The sequence below is a fragment of the Takifugu flavidus genome, chromosome 2 (genome assembly GCF_003711565.1).
Source record: "Takifugu flavidus isolate HTHZ2018 chromosome 2, ASM371156v2, whole genome shotgun sequence".
NCBI lineage: Eukaryota > Metazoa > Chordata > Actinopteri > Tetraodontiformes > Tetraodontidae > Takifugu > Takifugu flavidus.
In genome coordinates this window covers 6489853-6513960 of record NC_079521.1, presented here as the reverse complement: position 1 = coordinate 6513960, position 24108 = coordinate 6489853, and the positions used below count along the sequence as shown (strand labels likewise).

The 24108-nt window shown below is 43.7% G+C and overlaps 2 protein-coding genes across 3 annotated transcripts; one reads left to right on the top strand and one right to left on the bottom strand.

Moving 5' to 3' along the window:
* The first annotated feature begins 455 nt into the window (after positions 1 to 455).
* kif28 (kinesin family member 28) lies at positions 456 to 8992 on the top strand. The gene is made up of 27 exons (XM_057012399.1): positions 456 to 686; positions 871 to 1062; positions 1171 to 1221; positions 1359 to 1511; positions 1622 to 1657; positions 1750 to 1869; positions 2043 to 2150; positions 2223 to 2377; positions 2451 to 2562; positions 2624 to 2691; positions 2761 to 2903; positions 3003 to 3124; positions 3249 to 3339; positions 3485 to 3545; positions 3627 to 3750; positions 3824 to 3959; positions 4026 to 4144; positions 4241 to 4348; positions 4626 to 4712; positions 6617 to 6757; positions 6854 to 6924; positions 6995 to 7129; positions 7286 to 7452; positions 7881 to 7963; positions 8052 to 8184; positions 8268 to 8398; positions 8555 to 8992. Exons 1-27 carry the CDS (start codon positions 612 to 614, stop codon positions 8711 to 8713), a joined length of 3081 nt encoding a protein of 1026 aa, XP_056868379.1. The 5' UTR covers positions 456 to 611; the 3' UTR covers positions 8714 to 8992.
* Positions 8913 to 23809, bottom strand: LOC130513557 (frizzled-3-like). 2 transcript variants are annotated; one of them, XM_057012329.1, is made up of 10 exons: positions 23543 to 23809; positions 14415 to 14611; positions 13657 to 13959; positions 13397 to 13559; positions 12812 to 13111; positions 12372 to 12623; positions 11421 to 11569; positions 11220 to 11334; positions 10976 to 11139; positions 8913 to 10892 (listed from the first exon to the last, which is right to left on the bottom strand). In XM_057012329.1, exons 1-10 carry the CDS (start codon positions 23807 to 23809, stop codon positions 10670 to 10672), a joined length of 2133 nt encoding a protein of 710 aa, XP_056868309.1. In that variant the 3' UTR covers positions 8913 to 10669. The 2 variants fall into 2 exon arrangements, with proteins under 2 accessions (XP_056868309.1, XP_056868315.1); XM_057012335.1 differs by having other exon boundaries at positions 11220 to 11331.
* Positions 23810 to 24108: the final 299 nt, after the last annotated feature.

Below are 24108 nucleotides of genomic sequence, written 5' to 3'. Positions count from 1 at the left end.
ATCAGATGTGCACAGTTATACCTTTTTTTTTTTCTTTCTTTTTTTCCCCGCGGGATGATGTGTACAAATCATTGAGATTAGTTTGGTAATTTGTTTGAAGTTATGGAATCTATCTTACAGGCTATTTTCTGACCATTGTAATTCGAATGTGAAATTTTTGATGACCGCTTTTTGATAAACATGGTGAAACTTGAAGACCTCTCCTGTGTCCAGTCTCAGTTCGGTTCTTTGAATGTGCGTACGGACCTCCAAACCTTGACTTCCTTCATAGGAACGCGCCACCAAACTGCTGTGATTGTGCGATGCAGCTCAACCAAACAAACTCTTTCAAATGTCCAAAAAGGAAAATGTGTCTGAACTGTTTCTGAGAAAGTGGCAGGAAATGGCATCTTGGCATCCTTTTAAAAGAGATTCTCCAGTTACTACAGGCTCCCTTCCATAATTTATGTTGGAGAATATGAAACCACGTAAGTGCTCCCCCTCTGCAGCAGAGCAAAGTCCCGCAGCATTGTTTGACATTTTGGTCATCAGTAGCTTGTGTTACATTTTCAGCAGTTGGTTTTTAACTGACTGGCGTTTCATGGCTCCAGCCACTGATCTGATGCCTGATCATGAGGGCTAAATCCTCAGACATGCATGTCAAGGACTGTGTCAAAGTGGCCGTCAGGGTCCGACCATTCAACAAGGTCAGTAAAGAGAACCTTTGGATTTTTTTTATTTATTTTACCACTGTTGGCTGATGTTTTCCTAAAAATTATGTTTATATGTGTTTGAGCTGCTTTGTGTTGAAGTAAATTTGTGTTTTCAGTCACATAGAGTGGGTAGATGAACAGCAGTCTTTAATGTACCTTCTATCTTTCCTCCTCTCAGAGAGAGAAGGATGCTGGCAGTCGATGTATTGTCTCCATGGTTTCGAGCTCCATCACCATTCAGGACCCCCGTGACAGTCAGAGCCGTCGTTCATTTTCTTTCGATTACGCCTACTGGTCCCACAGCGGCTTCGTCCAGGACGGCAGGGGTTTGTACGTTCCTGAAGAGCCTGGTGGACGATACGCTGACCAGGTTGGCTCCAGGGTGTCCTGGTAGATCATCAGTTAAACCCAGGAAACTCACAAGTAACAGAATGATCCAAAAATAATAAATGACTGATCAACCTTTAACTTTCCTCAGAATAGTGTGTTCAAGGACCTTGGGGAGGGAATCCTGGAGAATGCACTGCAGGTAGGAATTCTGTTCCTGACAATGAAAAAAGGCATAAAAGAGGAATAATATTTCTGCAGTTTAGCTAGATTAAACCCTCCCTAAAATATCCAGATATGGTAATAAGATTTGAGATGGACTTTTTCCATTGTTGCCAGGGTTACAATGCCACCCTGTTGGCCTATGGGCAGACCGGCTCAGGGAAGAGTTACTCCATGGTGGGCTATGGACCCAACAAAGGCCTGGTTCCCAAGCTCAGTGAGCGCTTGTTTCAGGACATTAAAGGAAACCTGCAGACCAGGCAGTGTCAGGTGTGTGTGTCTGTGTGTGTGTGTGTGTGTGTGTGTGTTTGTTATCTTGTACTTTTCTTGTAATTGTCTGGAATGGCAGTGTGCTAACACTGATCTTCACCTCCACGCAGGTCTTCTTCAGCATGTTGGAAATTTATAATGAGCAGGTGAGACCTGTGGCATTCTGGTTTTTTTTTTTTTCACATTCTGTTTTTTTCTGTCATTAATCTTTTTTTTTGTCTCTACCCTGTGCGTCCAGGTGCTTGACCTGCTAGTTCGGGGGCCTCGCTCGTCGGGGGGACTCAGGGTCAGAGAGGAACAACAGAGGGGCTTCTACGTGGAGGGATTACGAACAGTCCCCTGTGAAAGTGCAGCACAGGTAGAGAGAAAGAGAGGCGAAGGTTAGCCTCTCTAAGAAATGATCCATAACTTCCTGCACAGCATCAGGCAGCATAACTGCAACACTCTTCAAACGATTTAGAGAAAAGTAAATGCATTAATAAAAGTATATACAGCGTTCAAGGAAAGGGCTAAAAGTGATTTTAAATGTAGGTGGACCAGTTGATGGAGCAGGGAACCAGAACCCGGACCACCGCTGCCACACACATGAACGCCAACAGCAGCCGCTCACACATGCTCATTATCCTCCAGCTCAAACAGGTACAGTTACTGTTCATGTATAAATAATGCTGGAGCCTGTCTCTGAATATGGTTTTTAAATGTCATTACTAGATTTTTTCCAAAGAGAACATCACAAAGCAGTCCACCGTTAACCTGGTGGACCTGGCAGGCAGTGAGCGACAGCGGCTGTCAGGGTCGGAGGCTGACAGACTCAAAGAGGGTACAGCCATCAACCTGAGCCTCACCACCCTGGGGAACGTCATCAGGTGTGTGTCTGTCACACTTCTTTTACCGGCTGGGTGGTTAATCAACAGCTGACCCATCACTGCTGTTCTCCAGCTCTCTGGCTGATGTGGCAGCAGGGAGGAGGGGCGTCCACATACCCTACAGAGACTCAGTTCTCACCAAGCTGCTCCAGTCTGCACTGGGAGGCAACAGTCGCACAGTCGTGGTGAGAGAGATTATGGTGGCAGGCACCCAAAATAGTCACTAATTGTCACTTGATTTCTAAGATCGCTACACTGAGCCCGGCAGATATCTGCTATGAGGAGTCCCTGTCAACCCTGCGCTACGCAGAGAGGTACGAAAGGACATCAAGACTTCTAAAGCAGCTGACCACTGCTGTGATCTGACCTCCCCTCCTGTTTAGGGCAAAGCGGATCCAGAACAGAGCTGTGGTGAACGAGAGCCCCACAGAACGTCTGGTCAAAGAGCTGAAGGCCGAGAATGCGAGACTGCACCAGCGACTCAGCAGGCTTGGCCAGGAGGGACAGCTAGCTAATGACGAGACCAGTAAGTACTTGCAACAGTGTGATGCCGGGAGACTGTAACAAAAGTCTGTGTGTGTGTGTGTGTGTGTGTGTGTGTGTGTGTGTGTGTGTATGATTTCAGAGGAGCTACGACAGCTGCTGACCCACAATGAGCTCCAGATTAGAGCCATTCAGACTCTGTGGGAACAACACCTGCAGGAGGCCTTAAAAGACTGGGAGCAACAGTATGCTAACATCACACAGGTGTTTAACATCTAACCATCAAACCCATGTTTTCGGCGTGTCATTTAAAGATCAGAATGATTTTCTGAGTTACTATAAATGCATCTTTGTAATGCGCCCCCCCCCCCCCCCGTGCCCCTGTCAGGAGAGGAGGATGATGCAGATGCACCCATATATTCTCAACATCAATGAGGACGCTCAGCTCTCAGGGGTGGTCAAGCTCTTCATTGAGGAAGGTCAGTGTGTCTCATCCTGACATCCTCAAGGAGTTCATTTATTACCAGGGGCTTCACTTGTGGAGGAATCATATTTAAGAGGGAAAGAGCTGCTGAGACAGATTTGTGACATAAAACATGGTCACACTTGTTTCACGTGTTTCAGGTGAATGGGTCATCGGACTGTGTGACGGCTCACCAACTTCCATCCCTATCAAAGGTCTGGGGTGAGTTGTGGTCACCTCAGAAAATAACAGAAGTGTATTCATACGCCATCGATTTTATGATGATGTGCATGTTTGTATTAGGATCCAGGAGCGTCATGCTGTCTTTAGAAATGAACGTCGCCGAGTGACGCTGACCCCACTGCCAGGGTCAAAGGTCATCATCAATGGGAAGGCTGTCTTCGAGTCAACGGAACTGCGCCACCTGGTGGCTGTCAACACATACTGATAGTCTATGAGCCAGCGTGTGCCCAAATAACAGTTCTCTTTGTTTCTTCTAGGACCGTCTGATTCTGGGTTCAAACTGTACCTACCTGTTCACTGGTTACCCCTCAGAGAGAGGCGTCGAAGACTGGAGACGTTATGACTACGACTACTTCCAGTCCGAGCTGGCTGCTGCTGAAGGCATCAGCCTGAGTGGGTAGAAGAGGACCCAGTGGACCAGATTTTTTGGGGGGAAGTGCTGATTATTTGTCTTTGTAGGCGAGTCCACGACTGGGTCCAGTCAGACAGATCCCAGTTTGCTTGCCGTCTTCTACGATTACATCAAACTGATGCCCATGACGGCTGAAGCCAACCAGATGAGCCAGGAACTTAGGAAGGTAACATGATATCACATACACATTTTAGATACACATTTTATTAGATTTCTACACGTTTTGATGGCATTATATAAGCACGGTCTGTCCTGGTTATAGGGGGTGGAGTTTAAACTGGAGATCAAGAACCTGGCGCTCTCGGACTCTAAAGGTCATGATCTGGAGAAGGAGATCGTCGTCAGGGTCACTGCAACAGAACTGAAACAAGTTGGTCTATCAGGGGTTTTGTGTAGGTTTCTGTGGTGTTACGTGTAAGTAGTGGTGCAGTAGTTAGCACAGGCTGCTGAGGCAGGTCCAGATCCTGGAACGAGACCTCCGTGTCCTCCAGATTTCTCCGACTGTCCGCAAACAAACACAGGGTTGATTGGAGGCTCTAATCAACCTAGTGTGTGCACGTGTGTGCATGTGTGTCCCTGATCATTAAGTGGATTTTAACAGAAATAGATTGATGGACTTCTTTTTCAAACCGAACTCTCCTTCTTAGGTGTGGGTGTGGTCCAAGGCCAAGTTTGTAAACCGTAAATTCCTGATGGAAGAAGTTTACCAGCAGCATCTCCTTGAGAAGACTAAAGTAAGTCCTGGACAGAACCACTCTTGTCTGAATCCTCAGTTCAGCTTTCTGTGACGATCTTGAGAAATTGGGCCTGTTCTCATTTGTATATGGTACAGTGGGCGCAAGCTTCTCGAGGCCACGCCCCACCATTCCCCGCCCCTCCTCATTAGCATTTAAAGCTGCAGACACCTAAATGGAGTGTCCAGCTGCAGATTTGCAGGCTGCAGTTTCAATTGAATTAGAGTGCAAATTAAAGGTTTACACCACGAAATTATTATATCATTTGGTTAGGTTTAAAAATGAGCAGTCAGTTATTAGTGCTAGTTCTTTTAACGTTAACAAACAAGTAAGAGTAGTTAATAAACATGTTTGGTTTTTTTTGTTATGAAGGTTTATTTGACCGAATTATTACGATCTGTGTGTGGTGAAGCTGTTTCAGATGGCCCAGAGGCACATCTGGTTTCTCCTCCTCTCTCCTATTTCTATCCCACTTAACTCCCTCCCCAGAGAACTGCACTGGTAGTCAGTAGTTGCTGGTGCACCAGGTGCTTTAGCACTGTTGCATGGTGGCTTGATTGTGTCTCTCACTGTAAGTCACTTTGGACAAAAGCATCTGCCAAATGACTAAATGTAAAACTACTTTACAATTACCTTTCAAATGGGTTTAATTTTTATTAATCATTTGAAAAACCTGTGGAGAAGTAATAAGTGATTTTACTGCATGGAAAGTGCAGTATTTATTTACTAAGAAGCTAAAGAGAATCAAATGAGTAAGTTATTTTTACTGGTCAGTTCCGGAACAGCTCCTAATCAAATGATATGAAGTAGCTCATCAGAAGTTAACAATTAGTTAACTTTGGTATACTGCCAGATAAAAGTGAGGAAACAACACTGCCTATGTGCTTCAGCGATAAAATAAATACGTTTATGTTATTTTGATTGCCTTGACATTTGTGGGATCATCTACAGATGGTCAATTAGATCAATTAGGCTCTTTCTTTTTCTAGCTGCATATTACTAGAGAGAAGGAAAGCTCTTTGTCAGAGTTGCAAAGAGTTGCCGTGCGCTGCGAGCAGGTTCACTGCCCTCTCAGCCAGTCATCTTTGTTCAAGCCTACAAAGCATCACACTTTAAAAAGCCATTTGGCTGACTCTCAATGGGGCCGCGTCACGCGAAGGTAACATTTCCCATCATTCTCTGGGAGTTACAGCCAAAATCAGTTGAATTAAAGCTAATCCCCCTGTGATGTACAATGTTCTGTTGTAGTTGATGCCATTCACAGATGTGGGTTACAGTGTAAATCACAACTACACACACAACTTAAATTAATTGAAATTAAATTACACACTCACAACTTAAATTAATTGTTCAGTAATTATTGTTACTTGTTTATTAACTTAAAAAGTGCTATAACTAATAGCCAACTAATAATTTTAAACATAAACTCACCATATGAACTAATTATTTAGTGGAAATAACCTTTATAAGCCAAAAATCCAGCCTGCATCTCCAGGAAAGCTCATTGTTGGAACGGTTCATAGTGGCTGTAATCTTGCACCAAGGCTGAAGTTGGGGAAGAGACCTCAGTTACAGTATTAGGGGACCAGTAGGGACCACAAAACTCAAGCATTTCATGGGACCTTCAAGGAAAATCAGAGAACAACAAATAGAGGTCAAATAACTTCAGAGTGTTCGAACGTTAAAGCACAAAAATTGTAACCATAGTAATGGGTTGAGTTCCACATCTTGATATACACACAGAATGACATCATTATTTGAAACGCATTTCCATATAATCAGTTAAAAGCACAGGATTAACAGAAGGGGTCATCTGTCACTGACCACCTAACTGAAGAAAATGTGAGTGGTATTTAAAATCAACTTAATGTAAAAATGCAATTACAATAAATGATCTTTGTCAGATAGACGCAGGCCTCACTGCAGACGTGTTACCGAGAGACAAAGATCCATTCTGGGATCCAGTGGAGCCTCTGCTGCTGGGAACTGCTCACCTATGGCTTCACTCTTTGGCCTTCCGTATCCCTCTGGAAGAACATGTGGAGGTGCTTACTGATATATTATACACACGTGCAGAAATGTTGTCATTTCAACTGCAGCTAGAGACAGTGTGGTGACACATAGATCTTCTCTGGATGCAGGTGATGGGCTCTGAGGGGACAGACGAGGGTATCATACAGGCAGAGCTGGTCCCCTGCACCTCCTCAGGATTGTAGGAGACACACATGCGTGCGCTTAACAACAATACTAAACACATTAGTAGATGGTCTTTCTCTCCTCAGCCCCTTGGGTGAAGATGACATTCTGATTGACCCCTCTGAGCTACTGGGTCAACGGCTGGACTTCCAGCTGGTCCTGAAACAGTGCTGGGGCCTCCGTTGGATCAGAGAAGAACACAGCAGGGGGATCCAGCTCGGGTGAGACATATAAAGAAACCAGGAGCGTTGTTATTTATTGGACTTTATGGTTAAATCTCAGATGGTGTCGCACAAATCTTACCGTGCTTACTGGTAATAAGGCAAAAATAAACCCTAAAAAGAAATTCATCATCATCTTTCCCTCCACTGTGTCAGGTTCAGGTTGTTTGACTGCAGACAGAGTCTGTTCACGCCAGCTGTGTGGCACAATGTCAACCCTCTGCTGACCCATAGAGTTCACATCACCTCCCTCCACACCTCCCAGCGTCTGCTCCACTACCTGCAGAGCAGTGCCCTGGTGCTGGAGCTGTGGGCTCTTCAAGGTCAGGGTCAACAGATAAATGATCACTTTATTTCTCATTTAAACAAAGCACATTTATTTAGGTGGTCTGAGTCACACATGATGTGCACCATGACCTTCACCTCTCAGGCAGCCATGACCACACAAAATTAGCAGGCGACACTTCCATTTATAATGTTAAATTGAATGTATTGTGACATAACACAGTTCCTGGTTGGATGAAGGTAAAAAGGGGAGAAGCATAGAAGGAGGAGAATAAATTTATAATTATAGACTGTAAGATGGACTAAACCTATCCTAATGTTCTGCGAACTGTCAGCTGGACTGAACCTCATCAGCTCTGCAGCCATTCTAGGAACATGTCCTGCAGCTAAAAATGGATGTAAATAACTTTAACAACCTGTCTAAACAACCAATAATGCCACTCATTAGTTTTTGTCTCTATTTCAGAGGGATGTACTGAGCTGGATTCAGGTCTACAGGGCGTAAAGATGACCACAGATGGTGTCATCATCATCGAGGAAGAATCTACAGTAAGTTTGAAGTCTGCATCAGAAGAGAGAAAGTTGGAGGTGAGTAAGTTTTAATCACTGTGTGTATGTGTGTGTGTGTAATTTTCAGCCCATTGGCACTGCAGAGCTTTGCTGTCCAATGAAAGCTCTACAACAGGACATAGAGGAACTGAAAAGGGTCAATGATGGACTACAAAAAGAAAATCAGAGTCTGAGAGAGCAGCTGAGCGTAGCCAGGAGCGGTAACTCCAACATCAGAACACATCCATCACAAAGCCCAAACTACATTTGTCTCTCTCACTGATCTGTTCAACCTGTGTGTCAGGTGGGGAGGGGCGTGGTCGGCCCACACGACCCAGCTGTGATGCAGAGTTTGCACGTTCTCTAAAGGTTTTCTACCACAGCATGACCTCAGTCCGGGGAGAGCTGCAGCGGCTGCGCAGACACAGGCCGAGCGTAAGAATCCACGTGTTTGCAGCATTAGAGACCACACGTGCAGATTTAATCACTGAGAACAAAACTGGCTTCGAAAGGAAGAAATCGGATTAAAATGAAGTTGGATTTTCATTATTTTGGTGGGTGAAACTGTTCATGTTTGGTATTTGTCTGCAGGAGGACTCGGACCTGTTAGGGCTCAGACTGTTTCTGGACGAGCAGAGTCGCCTGCTGAAAGACTTCTCTGAGCACCTGGAACTGAGTGTCTCCACACTCAAACAGGACGTGGCAGCCATTGTTCGCAGAAAAAGAGAGCGGTCCGGGATCTGGTCTTGACAACAAGAAGTGTGTAAGATACCATGGCATCTAGTGGTGAGAATACAGACTGCAGCCCTTCTGCCACACCCACTCCTTTTATGTGGCTCATGATATGTACACATAGCTGCCACAGACGGGGACATCAGCCTGTCCTTTGTAAGAGTATCCAGGTATTTCTAGGTAAATCACTCAGAAGCAGACAGGAATAATGAACACATTTGAGTTTATAAAAAGTTTATTAGACGGCATGTAAAGGAGTCCTTACTGTCCAAACTGTAAATAAATTAAAAAGGCAAACATTTCTCAAGTTTTACAATGTTCCCGTACCGCTGCTGACCATGAGTCAGGTTTTTAAACTACTGTCATTCCCTCTGAAGTCGTAGGTGAAATAAATGATGACATCTGAAACAAGAGCTGACTGACTGGAGCTCCCTGCATCCCTCAGAGGTAAAAGCCCAGAAGTTAATGTTCATTAGCCTCCAGAATACAGACAGTAGCTGTAGGTCCAAGAAAAGCTCAGCGTGGGTAAATTTACAGGAACAGAAGGCAGAAATAAGGCAGATTAGTCATTAATAGGGCTGAAAATGTTAAAAGAGAAGCAGGAGAGGCAGCAGTGAAAGGCCAGGGGAGAACAACTGATGGGAACACAGGAAGTCCTGGCTCTAAAAAGAACATAGATGTCGGCTTTACAAAAAGCACCAAGTCTTGTGTGTTTGTGCCCAGGTAGAGTGAAGGCTGAAGGTACGGATGAGGTAGGTTCATTAGGTCTTCAGGCTGGGAACAAATCATTTACAACTTCCCAATATTTACTCAAAAATAATGTCTAAAGAAAAAAACACTTTTCCTACAGGTTTACCTCACGTGAGCAGGAGCTCTTTATGTACATAAAACTGAGACTCAGGAAAAAATGTGTAAAATAAGTTGAGGGTATATCAGAAGGACCTGAATCTAGACAGCCGAGTACAGCACAAGTGCGTTGGTCTCAGCATCAGCCTATTTTAATTTCAGGATTCTACAATGAATTATTTAACTGAAGAGACCAAACAAGTTACTGAGTCAGCGTTGTGTGTGTGTTTCTTAGGCTACAGATACATACAGTTACTTCTGTTATTACCACTAATAATGCTGCAGAGTTTTGGGGAAGCTAAAAACAGCTTAACCATCATATTTCTAAGTACAAACAGTGTTTTCAGCTGGCCAGACCTGAATAAAGTCTTGTTTCTGACTTTGAAAAGCATTAGCTGTTGGGTTATATACATTTGTCCATGATTACTGTTTACCTGTGGAAAGAAACACTGGAATCTAAAACATGGATGGTTGTGTATCCACACACTCAGAAACACACTCGCAGCAGACACACACAATCTTCACAGTATAAAAATAGTTCACCAAACCACAAAGGTCCACGATTTCACATTAAGCCCACATTTTTTGGCCTCTGAGGCCGAAGATAAAAACAATAAAAAAGTAAGAGCTGCAGTGCTGAACAAGCAACTTTTGAGAAAGAAGGCTCTATCGAGTCAAATTTAATGCATAACTACTAAAGAAAGTTAGCAAACCATTTAAAATGGTAGAAAAATTCATACATGTCAGTATTCACATATTAATGATGCAGGTCACAATGTCACCATCATGGAGACTAAATGAATCGTACCATGACGACTTCCCACTACTTTAACATCTTCCCTATATTCTCCCAGCATAGCTAAGATTGTCCTTAAACATGTCAGTGACACCTCAGCATGCCCCTTTAATTAATTTATCTGTTCAAGAGTTGCCTCCTCCCTCTCGGTATAGTTAAATTAGTAAAGAAATGTATCTGAGCTGAGAGTCAACCAGACTCAAGTTCAAGCTCACCGTCTGAACAGCGTTAGCTCTCTGTCACACTGACACCAGCTATAAACTACCCCCTCAGCAGAGGAGAACACCGCTGTGGGTCTCTGCTGAGATCCAAGCTTCCTGTGAAGGACAACGTCAGGCGCTGATGTCTGCGTTCACAGCAGTCTGACTCTGGCTCGCCGTTGTTCCGTGTGTGATCAGGGCAGGTGGGACCTCAGTAACATCTTGTTGGCTATTGTGCCTCGAGTGGCCATCGAGCTGGTGGAGACTGCTGTGAGTGGAGAGGGGGTGGTTCAGTCGCGACAGGCTGCCATGGAAACTGCACTCCCCTGCGCCTCTGTAAACCACAGTATCACTCCTGAGGGGAGGGGCGGAGCAAAAAAAAGACTTCAACTCTACTGAGAGGCAGAAAAGCAGGAGGCCACAGACTTGCTGCTATACCTGTCTTCACGAGTGCGGCGCAGGCTCCCATGGTAACTAGCCTTGCTGTGGACACTACTGGCCTTGTTCCTCGTGGAGGCAGCGTGGCGTTGGTGCGTTTGAACAGGATCGTCGAGGCCATCCAAGGCCGCTAAGTTGGTTGAAGATGCGTGTGTGGAGGTGCCCTAAAGAACACAAGAAGTTAGAAAGATGTAACAATACTGAGCATGAAATGACTAAAAAGCTTGGATGCTTGCAGGCTAACCTGAGTGGATGTCCCTCTGGACTTCCTAATAACGGGGGTGTTTGGTTCTCGCAGCAGAGACTGAGCAAAGTCGGGCTGTTCCTGCAGCACCTGACGAGACTCATTCACCCCACTGCTGCAGACAGACGGGAACAAGAGAAGAAGACATTAACTAAAAACAAAGTAAAGAATGTGACTTCATGAAAATATCATCCGCCTTACTCTTTGCGTCTGCGGCCCTGCAGGAAGTTGGCCCATTCAAAGCAGGTCTTCTTACTGCCCACCCAGAAAACAGACGGGATTCCAACCACCAACATCATCAGATATTTCATTAGAAACAGAACTGCAGCAGGATGGCTTATTTGCTTCACCTGAAACATAAATATGTACTCTTTATTAGCCAAAAGAGACAGAGCATGTGGACACCTCAATGGTAATGTAAATATAGTGGATGTTGGTTCTGTAAACACTGGCTCCTCAGATGGTTTCAACAGTAGTTGTAGGGGATCATGTCTCCCAGCAGGGGGCAGAAATCACTATTTAATCCAAACAACTGCTCTTAGCCTGCAAAACCCTGAGACTAACATATATTCATTGTTCAATCTGGATTTAAACTCCAAGCGCTCTGTGTAAAGAAAAAAGTCACAAGCTCCAATGTGTAAAGTAGCAAAAGTACATATTTAGATATTGTATGTAGAATTGTTATTTATTTATCCTAATTGTATGTGAAATATTTACAGGTAAATAGAAAGTTAAAATTCCTGAGCTCGAAAGGAGCCTCTTCATGGCTCATGTGTCTTTCGTAGTAAAAATACACCAAATGGGCTTTTCGAGTGGAACCACAGTGTTGAACTATCTGATGCATCACGTGTGTTGGTTAAACAAACACAACTTCATATCCAGCACAAAAACTGTCAGAGAGCAGGGGCAGCTGAGCATGACTGAGAAAGTCCTGAGAGATGGAAAACAGAGACTGAAGGAAAGAAAGAAGTGAGAGAAGCAGCAATCAAAGAAGGGTCAAAGACGGAATATTAGCCGAGCCAATGATGCTCACCAAGCTCTCATCTCTACATCCCAAATACCTTTGTCATTCAGCCACACTAGAGGGTTTCAGTCTCAAACAGGTGTATGCACAAACAAGCACACACAAGCATGAAGACACCAATGCTCTACCTTGTAGGGGCAGGGGATGTGATAGCGCCGGCAGTTCTCCTCCATCCACGTCGTCTCCCAAATGCTCCTGTAGGTGTGTTCGTACAGGTAGCACCCAATCACAACCAACAAGGGGACCACATAGAGTGCGGAAAACACACCCATACGGATCATGAACTTGACTAGTTTGGTCTGGTTCTCCTTCTCTAGTGGGATCTCCATGCGCACCTTATTGAGAGCCACAATGCCCACAAACAGCAGAGAGACACCCACCTGAAAAGATAAATTAAAACCAGTGATTATTCCTTTTTCCATGATGACTTATGGGTCAAATGACCAATCTGCCCATGGCTCTACAACTCAACAATTCACCCTTGTATCATTTTATCCTCCCCACAGCTATCCATCTACTCATCACCTCTTTCATTCCACCCACCCATTCATCCACCCACTGTACTCACCGTCACATTGAGGCCGAGCGGTGCCAGAACAAACCACCTCAGGGCGTCTATGTCATACAGCCCTATGAAACACACTCCACTGATCCCATCTCCTTCAATCTTATTCAGGGCCAACAGGGCAACAGTCAGGGCCCCTGGAAGTCCCCAGGCAACAGCGTGGAAGAGGAGGGCTTTCTTCTCGATGGCTTCACTGCCCCATTTAGGCACAGCGGCCAGGAACCAAGTGATTGTCAGTATGACCCACCACACGCTGCCAGCCATGGCAAAGAAGTACAGGACCATGAAGAACAGGGTGCACACCTTTGAGACATGAAACAATTGAATTTAATCAATCATGGAGGTGTATGTCAGCACATCACATGCTGATTTGTGTGAGGATGTCAAATATTTATGATGTGGTAGCGCTGCTCATTGTAGATCATAATTTCTGTAAATGTTAATAATTTGATATGATTAATATGTAAGACAAACTGCCAAGTTTAATCCCTCTAATGATCATAATGTGAATAATGTAATTAAAGATTTACAGTGCGACCAGGAGTCACACAGGATTCCTGAAGCTGGAGGGGCGCAAACTGCTCTCACCTTGTTGTGTGAACCTTGTGTTATGGTTGCTGCTCTGAAATGTGCAGGACTGGCTGCATTACAGGCAACTCTGTCTTCCAACAGGAAGCCGAGAAAGAACACCAGTGACACCATGACGTAACATGCAGCGTAAAAGATGATTGGCCGTTCAGGGTATCGAAACCTAATGAGGAAGGAAAGTCCATTAAAAAACACTTAAAACACTTAAAAAGCTTAGATTTTATTAGTGCCCAAGCTCAGAAAGATTCAGCAGTTCAAACCTGGTGACATCGATGAGGAAAGTGAGGAAGGTGAAGAGTGTCGCAGACAGACAGATTAGAGAAGTGACTCCTATGAAGTAGCGAATGAAGGTGAGCTCCTGCCGGCTGAAGAACATTGAGGGACACGGAGCCGAACAGTCTTTCTTGCCCATGAATGTGTAACCCAAGTCTGTGTCAACCTTCAGCTCTCTGGGGCACCAGAAACCATAATCTCTCTGGACAGTCAGGGATGACTGGTTAGTGGGGTCAGAACCAGTAAGCAGGTCCTCTGGCCGAGGATACGGCTCATCACAGTCTGGGAACCTGAGAATGGAACCATTGAGTTGGATCAGGGAGTTTAATATATGACAGATATTAGAGTTAGTGACCTGAGGAGAAGAGGTAGATCAAGTTAGTCTCAAGAATTTGTTTTGATGTTGGCAGGAAGCTCAAAAGTACTCAGAACAAAAAAGACAGTCGAGTTATTCCCAGATCCTGAGGAGGAAATCTTTTTTTTTTCTTTTCAAATCACACACACCCTTGTAATTCTATCTTTGTGAGGACTCATATTAACATAATGCATTACTCAATTCCTTACCTGACCCCCCACTAACCCCTAAACCCAAATCGTCTTGATCCTCAAATAGTCCTTTGAAGTTGCGAGGACCAGCCAAAATGTCCTCATTTCCAAAAATGTCCTCAATTTGCTAGTAGAATGAGTATTTTAATGTTTGATATGTAGCAAGTATAAGCACACACACATACGGACACACACGCACCTGCTACACTCCATGTCATCTGGCCAGGACACTCCGAATATCTCCATGAGTTTGTGACATTCGTCTTTGGCTCGCTGGCAGAGGGAGCGACAAGGCATGGACACCTGACCATACACCACACAGACGGGGGTGTACAGAGCGCACAAGAACATCCTCAGGTCAGGGCTGCACTCCAGGTTTACCATGGGATGGAACGGCTGAGAGAGGAGATGGGAGCAAAAATACAAAGCACTTAATACACAAGTTATGTTATAAGAACTGGGACGTAACCAGGTTGCACCTTTAAATTTAGAATTTTAAAACATCTTGTACAAGCAAAGTCATTTTAGACCAGGGCCTGCATATACCAGTACTGGTGTGGAGCACACAGCCAATGGAACATGTTGAATTCCAGTCAAAACATCATATCAGATGCCAAATAAATTAAAATTCCCACAATGGAATTTATGATCAACTCAGTAGCTGCACACGATGAAGATGGTCCTGACTGACGGAGCCGTCCATGTCCCTGGGGACTCTAACCTTTGCCCATATGGACACTTTACAATCAACATGGTAAAGAAAGTGAACCTTTAAACAGTGATATCATGGAAACATCATGGAAACCATCGTGATCACACACACTGTACCATATAAACGCTGTACATGCGTGCAATATGTGTACATCTGACACAAAACAGGGCACTTAAACAGATTGGTTGCAACAAAAGCTCCACTATATGCTTATACAGTAGACTGGGCATTTGTGCACATACTCACGCATCAGTGAAATCCTGTGTTTGTGTATGTGCGTGTGTGTCACATGCATGTTTCTGTGTGTGACTCAGCCTTTTCAGTTATGTTTTGATCGTTCTCAATTGCTGCGTTCTAGATCTGCACATGGAGAGACGTTTCACCAGTTAATGGGAGCACTGGTGCATGAGCCGTTTGACACAGTTTTTTTGAGTACTGTACAGCAAGCATGATCACTCACTCACACTCACTCACTCTCACATACACACACACACACACACGTCATAATTCATTTTATAAAACGTGATTATTTATTTCTTAACCATCTCCATTTATGGAGATTTGTGTCACTGGTCCTTAAACATAATAACCTAAGCTAAATATGGACACAACTAGAATAAAAAGCTAAAATGTGCTAAACTTTTATTCTTTTGTGTTGTTGTTGAGGGAGCTGCTGTGGAAGCTGATGTCTGTCCTTGTGTAAAACTTGAGCCAGAGGCCACACTTAGCCATGTGGGTGCTTTCTGCATGAGTGTGTCTCAGTGCCCAGCCGAATGGAGCCTTTCTTTACCAGACGTGTGTGACTTCCATCTTGCCCACCCTGCTCCTCTGTCCCATGCCTGTGGACTCGTGCATCCGTGTGTGTTTCAGGGCCTTGTTCTTCTTGTGTGAGTTTTAACTCCATCTTTGTGATTCCCCTCTAAGCGTTCAGCACTTGTGTATTGTACAAGTCAAAGCACGTGTGCAGATATCTGTGTGTAATTATTCTGACAATCGGGCTAAACGCCTTTCATCCACCATCAGAAAGACTGATATTAAGTGGTGCAAACCAGAATGACAGGGGAGGGGTTCTCATATCCACAGGAGACAAACAGAGAATCGTTTCAAAGCAGGCCACTCATTCTGTTCAACATTTCTACTGAATAAGGCAGGAGAGCAAGAAACACTAAATAGCTCACCCGAGGGCATGGATTAGTGAAGGAGCGATCCAGAAGATAAATATGGAGAGACAGAGAAGGTTATTTAACCATATTTTGCTGCTACTTTATCAAAGGTGGGAAACTGACAGAGTTCTTAATTAATTATGAGGAACTTTCACTTCAACTTCTTAACAACTATTCAGACTGAAACATAAACATGAGATTCAGATGTAATAATTACTGTATGTCTGTATGTGGAACAATAATAACGACAAAAATATGAACACAAATGAAAAGAAGTTAAAAACACACAATATTTTAAAGTTTGGAAGAAAAGGAGCCAAATGTCACAGGAAGAAGTGTGTGATTGGAGCTGTCAGGAGTGATTATAGAAGAGAAGTGGGCTGACTTTTCTGACACACAGCAAAATGGAGAAAAGGAGTCTGTGACTGGTCCACCTCTGTTCAATAGAAGGATTAAGTTTCTTTCTCTTTACTCCCTTTTTAAAAGAAGCCCAGGGGGAGGTCGAAGGAAAGAAATAAACAGGAGGAATGAACAAAGAAGGAGGCATACATTAACACTAATGCAAAGGCAGCAATTACATATAAAATTCTGCTTAAAACAAAGGCCAAAGCTCAAAGGTGTATGAAGATGTCCATGAGATGGAGGAAGAGTCAGAGAACCAGGCTAGAAAAATTGTTCTGCTGGATTAGAGAGTCAAATGGATCAGAAAGTTTCTGAAAGTGTGACATCACTTACACATGCACGCACGCATGCACACACACCACACACCAGGTTAGCACTGTGGCCAAATCTCAGTGAAATCAGCCTGCAGGTTTCCCTGGCAACTATTTTAGGTGGTTTATACCAGTTTACAAACTAAACCTTTGGTCTTTTTAGTCCAGTCGATCATTTCCTGCACTCAATTCTGACAGATGAGGAGAAATGCAGATTATATAACAAATCTACTAAAGGTCCATCTGCACAGGCTAATCTCGGCCCATAATTCACTCTGTCTAATCGGATGTTGGAGCCTGCAGCACGATGCTGTCAGAACACATCAGCTCTTCCTCCATTACCTCACTACAGAAAAACATCCTAACGTCATTATAAATCCATCCTTCTCTTATGTCTTTTTGCAGAAATGAGTCTGAATCTGTTGTTTTACTTTCTTGCACTTAAACCATTGAATAGCTCTTTATGCAGGTCTCCAGCCCATGAGAGCTGCTCCTCCACAGTGAGGGAGGAGCGTTATTTCTCTCCATAATCACCATTTTCCTCCCACCTCCCTCCTTCAGCCAGCTCTTTGGCTCTCTCTGGTATTTAAGCTTGACAAGCATCACTTGATGTTGCTCACATTATAAACATGGACAGAAAAGTGTTTCATGGCCATGTGCCCGTCTCTCTGCTCCCTACACAGACAGACAGACAGACAGACAGACAGACAGACAGACAGACAGACAGACAGACAGACGACAGACAGACAGACAGACAGGCAGACAGACAGACAGGCAGGCAGGCAGGCAGGCAGGCAGGCAGGCAGGCAGGCAGGCAGGCAGGCAGGCAGGCAGGCAGGCAGGCAAGCTTTGGCAATGAATAGATGAACAGAACCGGTGCCCTCCTCCCTAATCCCTGAAAAGACAGTTAAAAAAGGGGCAGCCTTCTCTCACACTCTTTCATTTATCCTGTCCATCCATCGCTCAGTCAGGAGGACCAGACAAAGCCATTAATGGCATTCCCCTTCACGATCAGCTCCCCTCCTCCTCTGCCCCATCTTCTTTTCCCTTTTATCCATCTCTCATTCTCCTTGTTTCCCATTTACTCTTGGCAATTACACTGACAGCCACTTGTCCTCCATTTATTCCCTCCGACATCAGCATTCATTGACTTCCCCTACTCTTTTATCCTGTCATTTCAAGTTTGACGAAACAATTTAACATCCCTATCAGTGCGATCCATCTGCTGCTTTATTTTTTTTGGTTCACTCATTATATTGAGACATTTTCTCATTGACAGAAAATGTAAGATAAACTAGACTAAGGTTTTTTAGGATTTAATGCTACAGAGGAAGACTATGACTCATTTAGTGACAGCTAAATGGCATTAATGCATGTTGACAACATACCAGGCTCGCTAATGTTTTAAGATACTACATTTGATCAATTTAAAAAAGGATCATTTTAAACCGATAAAGACTGATTTTGCTTCCTGACAGAAGGATGAACTAGGGTTCTATAGGTTCAGAGTCTCCGTGTCTAAAAAAAGGTACCTGCAGTTTCAAGACAATAAACAAAGAACCAGTAGAACCCTGTGGTTTGTGTGGGTGGACATGACGGTGCTGCAACAACATCCCTCAATCACAAATATCAGGTTTCATATTCTTCATCCTGCAGAACAAACAGACCCAGAGTGATGGGACTTAGCTGTAAGTGTACATCTCTTGTTTCCTCCATTTCCTTTCATTCTCTCCTCCCCCTCTCAATATGCATTCCTCATCCAATTTTCTTCCCCTCCCTTGTCTGTCTGTCTCTCTTCATTCCTGCTCTTCCTTCCCTTGCTATTTAACTGCCATGGCAACAGGTGATGTGGCAGCTCTCCCAGGAATCACAGATTTCTCCGTCCCTCTCACACACTCACACGGTCTGTATATTAAATGAAACTTCTCAGAAATGACAGCAAACAAGTTCCCAGCAGGAGGGATGTGGGGAATGTGTGAAAGTCACTGGGCATTTAAACTGACTGTGCTGCAGATGGAAGAAATCACACCCACTTATATTCCAACACCATCCAAACCAACTGCTCATATCCATCTGCTGAATTACACACATGACCAAAAATGACAACGTAGCACAAGAACCAAAGATTATAAACCTAGAAAAAATATATTTGATATTTTAGCATTTAATTATTTACATAAAATTCCATACTTGTTTGCAAAGCTAAGGGTTTTTATGTAAAGTCTATCTCTTTGTGTCTATCAGTACGTAGACGGTCAGACTCCGCAGGTCACCACATGACACACATGCTGTTGTGTAGTTGTGGTTTAACCCAGATAAGCCTCACAAAACTACACTGTAGTTGAAAATTGATCCAAAGCTGCTCTGTAACATCTTCGACATGACTAAAAGTCTGGTACCGGAGAGTTAGGAACCGTTTCACCAGTACAGTGTCTATTTCATTTGCGGTGAATGAACACAAACATACACACTAATGATGAACTGGATGAACTGAACTTTTATTGATGGACACTAAGTCAGCACTTAACCATAACCACTTTACACAATAATAAAAAATAACATGAAACCACTATCGATAAATTATTTGTGAGAATATGAAGTGCCAGTATTATGAACAGCTACAGACTGGAGCAAAGAAAAAGCTCCACAGCCGTTCTACAAATCTTTGAATTGGGATCATTCTGCCAAAAAAGCAGCAGCAGGGAGTTCCTTTGTTCTCAGGCATTAATAAATAATGGCTTCATTTGTGTTTGCTGCTTCTATAGACTGGAAATAAAAAAGGATAATCAAGAGTTGAGCTGAAATAAACAGGAACTGTTATACTGAATGAGGACCTGCCTGTCTCTGCCACAGTGAATAGGCTAATCAGCCCCTTCACATGTAGTGGACACACACACACACACACACATACATACACACACACACACACACACACACACACACACACACACACACACACACACAAAAGCTAATTCTCTCTTTTCTTCTCGCACACAAAGAAAAACAACATAGCAGACCACACTTAATCTCAACCAGGATGGAACTTTTTGGATTTGGCACGCACGCACACACACTGTTGCAGGGACCTGGTGGCCCCTCTGTGGCCCTTCTTAAACAGAGCAGCCTCGTTCTGAAGGACAGGACCTCATAGTGGGGGAAACACAAACAGTGGCGACAGCACAGACTCAGGACTTTACACAGCCCATCACTCCGACAGCGCTTTTCTTCTTCATGCTCTTTAAAATCTATTGTGTTCCCTTGCACTCGTTTCCTACGCTTCATCCATCCTGTTCGGAACATTCACATCAATTAAAGAAAACCCATATCCTCCAAACTCTATGTATGAGTTTAGATACAATCAAATCCTATCAGTTTCACAGTAACTCCTACTAAAAAATTAGATAGTAAAGTAATAAAAACTTTGCATTACCAACATTGCTTTAAGACAGGAAACAACATGATTCCAGAGATGCCGTCCAACAGCTCTTATAGTAAATACATTTTCTGACCTTACTTTGCTGCAGGTGTTACTGTACTGATTGGCAGCTCAGATCCTGTCAATCAGAGCTCTATTTGCTTCACAAACAGGGAGCTCTAGAGTCTTTAGAAGAAGCCTGACTGAGCGTCAGAAGGAGACTCGCTGAGCTCTTTCACTCCACAATCCCAACGACAAACATTTGCCTGGAATCAGAATCCTTTAAAGACTCTGAGAAGAAAGACAGCAGCACGGAAAACCTCAGCTTCTGTAACTTAGATTAAATGTAAAAACATATAAAATGGCTGTTACGGGACACTCATATCTTTATGTTAAGTGTGACAAAACTGGTTGGACTGTGTTTTAGGAAGCAGGAAGTCACAATCTCAGAACATCCTTATGGGATGGGACAGACAGATGGACAGTCCAGAACACATTAACTGACCCACACAACACACACCTCTACAATATAGCGCCACTTGTCACCCTATCTCTCATTTGAAATTAATTTCCTTCCTCTCGTGTTTCGCTCTCTTACGTCTGGGCCTCTCTCCTCAGCTGTAATTGGCTCTTCTGGCAGATGGGGCTGTGGTTGGTCTGTGGGAATCAATGTCTTCATTGTGGGACTGAGCAAAAGATTAGCAGCTAGTTAGCATTAGTGAGAGATGACAGCTGGCACTGTTAACCTACTCTGTCACTCATGCACACACTCGGTCTACTCAGTGTGCATGAGTACAGTTTTAAAGCTCTACCATGAGCACGGCATTCACACACTGAGTGAATGAACGGCCTGATATGCTAATCGTGCACACACACTTGGGGATAATCCATTTTTTTGGCTTAGCTTTGGGTTTAAAAGGGAGAAAATGCATTAAGTTCTATGGTCACAGCGCCACACAGTTTCAAACAAAATGAGTTTTTAAAAATATGTATTAATACTTTAATATTACCAATAAAACATAAAAGAACATCTACAAAATGACCTGCTTTAGCATAAATGTAAAGAATGAAAGCTTTCCATTGAGACAGTAAACATTCTTCATGATATATGACCCAAAAACTGACGGCAGCTGACAATGGCTCCAGTTACATTGACGGCATCTGAAGAACTTCATGCCAATTTGGTGGCAGCGGATTATTTTACGTTGGGAAACAGAAGCACAAATGTCTGCTTTTCTGGCAGGATGGAAGCATTAACGTAGCATCTGTAGAAAAATGAAATGCAAACATGCACACGCCAGCTGCATATAAAGATGCCTAACACACACACACGGCCTCTGCTTCAACCCTCATGACCCTTCTCTGTTCTCAAGGCTCCAACACATCTTTAGTGGATTAAGTAATCCAAATAGCCAAACTCAGCCTTCACTAATGAGAGATTTCACAGCATCGACACACTAAAGGTGCAGAGCCAAGAGAGGATATATCTCTCTTTCTTACACAACTTTTCTTTCAAGCATTCTCCTCAGCAGGATTCCTCTATTTGATGCTCCAAATGAGAAACAAGGTCAGACTGGGGCCATGAAGGCGACCTGAGGTGCATGTTCACCAACTTACGACTAAATGGGAACAACAAGCCAGTGGAGATCAGTGGTTTTCATCTTTTAAGCAGACCAATGGAGCAAAATGGTTGGTCGTCAAAGACAAATCACTCAATTACACGTCATTAATTTAATAGTTGTGCATTCATGAACACAATAATGTGACAGCACTTTGAATTCTCATCTACACATACTGAAAACACAAATCCACACATGTGAGGTTTTATTTTACAGTAACTGGGGAAATGTTCATTTCTTCCAGTGTTCCCATCAGGTCAGGTCAAGGCCAAACCCAGAGCAGGACGACTGGCAGGGCTCATGTCGCAGCTCAACCACCTCCAGAAGGATGTCTCCTACTTGTCTGCAGGGCTGAGGGTGTCAGTTACTAACTACCTCATCTGGGTCAAACCAAGTTCAACAACAGATGCTTTTAACAAACCTCACTAGGCTGTGATTTAGTGTTGCTCTGCAACTGCATAAATATCTGCATGGTCGTCTTCTCAGGTTCAGTTTCATCTAGATCAAAACACACGCTCCGATTTCCTGAGAAGGGGTAAAAAATATGTCTGACAGCATGCCGACTTGTGACGTTCTCTGAATTTTTCTGTGATTAAAGTCAAACAGCAGAAAAGGTTTCAGCCCGACGTTTTCATGTGGAAGATAATATCAACACAAATAGCAAATAGAAATCCTCAGCTTAAAGACGCCACACTGGCAACATGCACGATCATCTGCAGCAACACGGATAACACGAGATGCTTCCTGTGAACAGCTGGAGGCAGAATTCATTCACATCCTGCAGACCAGTTTGCGCACAGTTGGTCAATCCTGGGCAGATAATAATCCACATGTGCAGCAAGTTCAGATCAGAACAGGACAATTGAAACATACAGGAGAAAAAAAGCCATGTTCATTTTTATTTACATTTATTTATCACATTGCGTGACAATTTCTTCCTCTATAGGTGGCAAATTGCAGCCAGGTGATGCAGAAGTTCAGATAATACTTCCAAACATGCTGCCTGTAGCCTTTGATAACGACAAATCCTTGCTGCAAACAGGTAATTATGGTCCTGCTATCAAGTAACATCCTGTTTTGTGTTCTTCCGTCTGGGGAGCAACAAAGGGACAAAAAAGGTAACATGATGACAGATGTATAGTGAAGGTCTACTGTTACACCCACACTGTGTAACCTGACACTATTTTGCCTAAAACCGTCACTCTAGCAGATCACTCTGTACATCATAAAGTGAGGTAATTAGTATTTTGAAATTGGCTGCAATGAAGAAAGTACCTGCTTCATCATCATCTTGTCTGATGTTCTGCATCTTTGCAAAGTGGCTTCAGGCAACATCACGGTTCCATTTACACAATTTGTTTTCCCACAGCCCGGAATCGTGTTGCGGGGAATTTATATAGAAATTTTTTAAAAAAAAAAAAAATCCACCTTTTCTTCCTGCATAATTACCTCTCTTTTATTTTGAAAGCATAAAGAACAAATGATGTTTCTAGTTGATGCCTTGCTCATGGAGCGGCAACATTAATAACGCACAGCTCAAATTACACATCAAAGACCTTTTGCTGACTGAATATTTTCAGACTTACATTCTACAGCCATAATTTCCCAAAGCGCCACACTCCCACACTTTCAGTTTTTAAACATGGCAGCACAGAAGAACAGAAGAATATGCATCGTTCACACACGCGGCGTCGCCAAGACTCACCTCCATGGCTAACGCAGCCGTTTGTTGGTCATAGTGATGGAGGAGATTGGGCATAAAGGTGGTGTTGTAAGGCAGATCCTGGCACATTCTCAGTCTGATGGGCTCACAGCTGAACTCACTGTGGCTCTCTGTGGTCTCCAAGTGAATGCACAGAGCAGGGGTGCCCAGGAAGAACAGCATGGAAATGGAGATTAAGAGTAAGGAAAAGCAAACAGAAGGACAGCCTTTTGTACATCCTCCTCCTGCCTGCATCTTGATGTCAGACATCGCTCTATGACGGCTCAGTGGTCACCCAGACGCCACATCGGCGGCTGCTGGCTCCATTTTTAGTGTCAGCAGTGAAGGTAAAAGCAAGACCTCCACCAAGCCAAATCATCTGTGGGCCATTATCCAGAAAGGGTCCGAATTCTCCGGCTTTTGCAGCGTTTGCTTCCCTTCATAGTCTCAGATGCGCTGGTTTAAATGGTTCATCCTTACCACGGTTTCTCTCCACCTCCTGGCAATGCCCCCGTTCAAGGACAAATTCCCATTGTTGATTCCTCCAGCTCCACCAACCACCGCGTCTT

Coding starts and splice junctions, on each gene's coding strand:
- kif28 (XM_057012399.1), top strand. CDS start 612: ATGAGGGCTAAATCCTCAGACATGCATGTCAAGGACTGTGTCAAAGTG. Junction 1,222..1,358: donor TCCTGGAGAATGCACTGCAG/GTAGGAATTCTG, acceptor CATTGTTGCCAG/GGTTACAATGCCACCCTGTT. Junction 2,378..2,450: donor ACCCTGGGGAACGTCATCAG/GTGTGTGTCTGT, acceptor GCTGTTCTCCAG/CTCTCTGGCTGATGTGGCAG.
- LOC130513557 (XM_057012329.1), bottom strand. CDS start 23,809: ATGTCTGACATCAAGATGCAGGCAGGAGGAGGATGTACAAAAGGCTGT. Junction 13,560..13,656: donor TTCCTCATCGATGTCACCAG/GTTTGAACTGCT, acceptor CTTCCTCATTAG/GTTTCGATACCCTGAACGGC. Junction 10,893..10,975: donor CGCCGCACTCGTGAAGACAG/GTATAGCAGCAA, acceptor CCCTCCCCTCAG/GAGTGATACTGTGGTTTACA.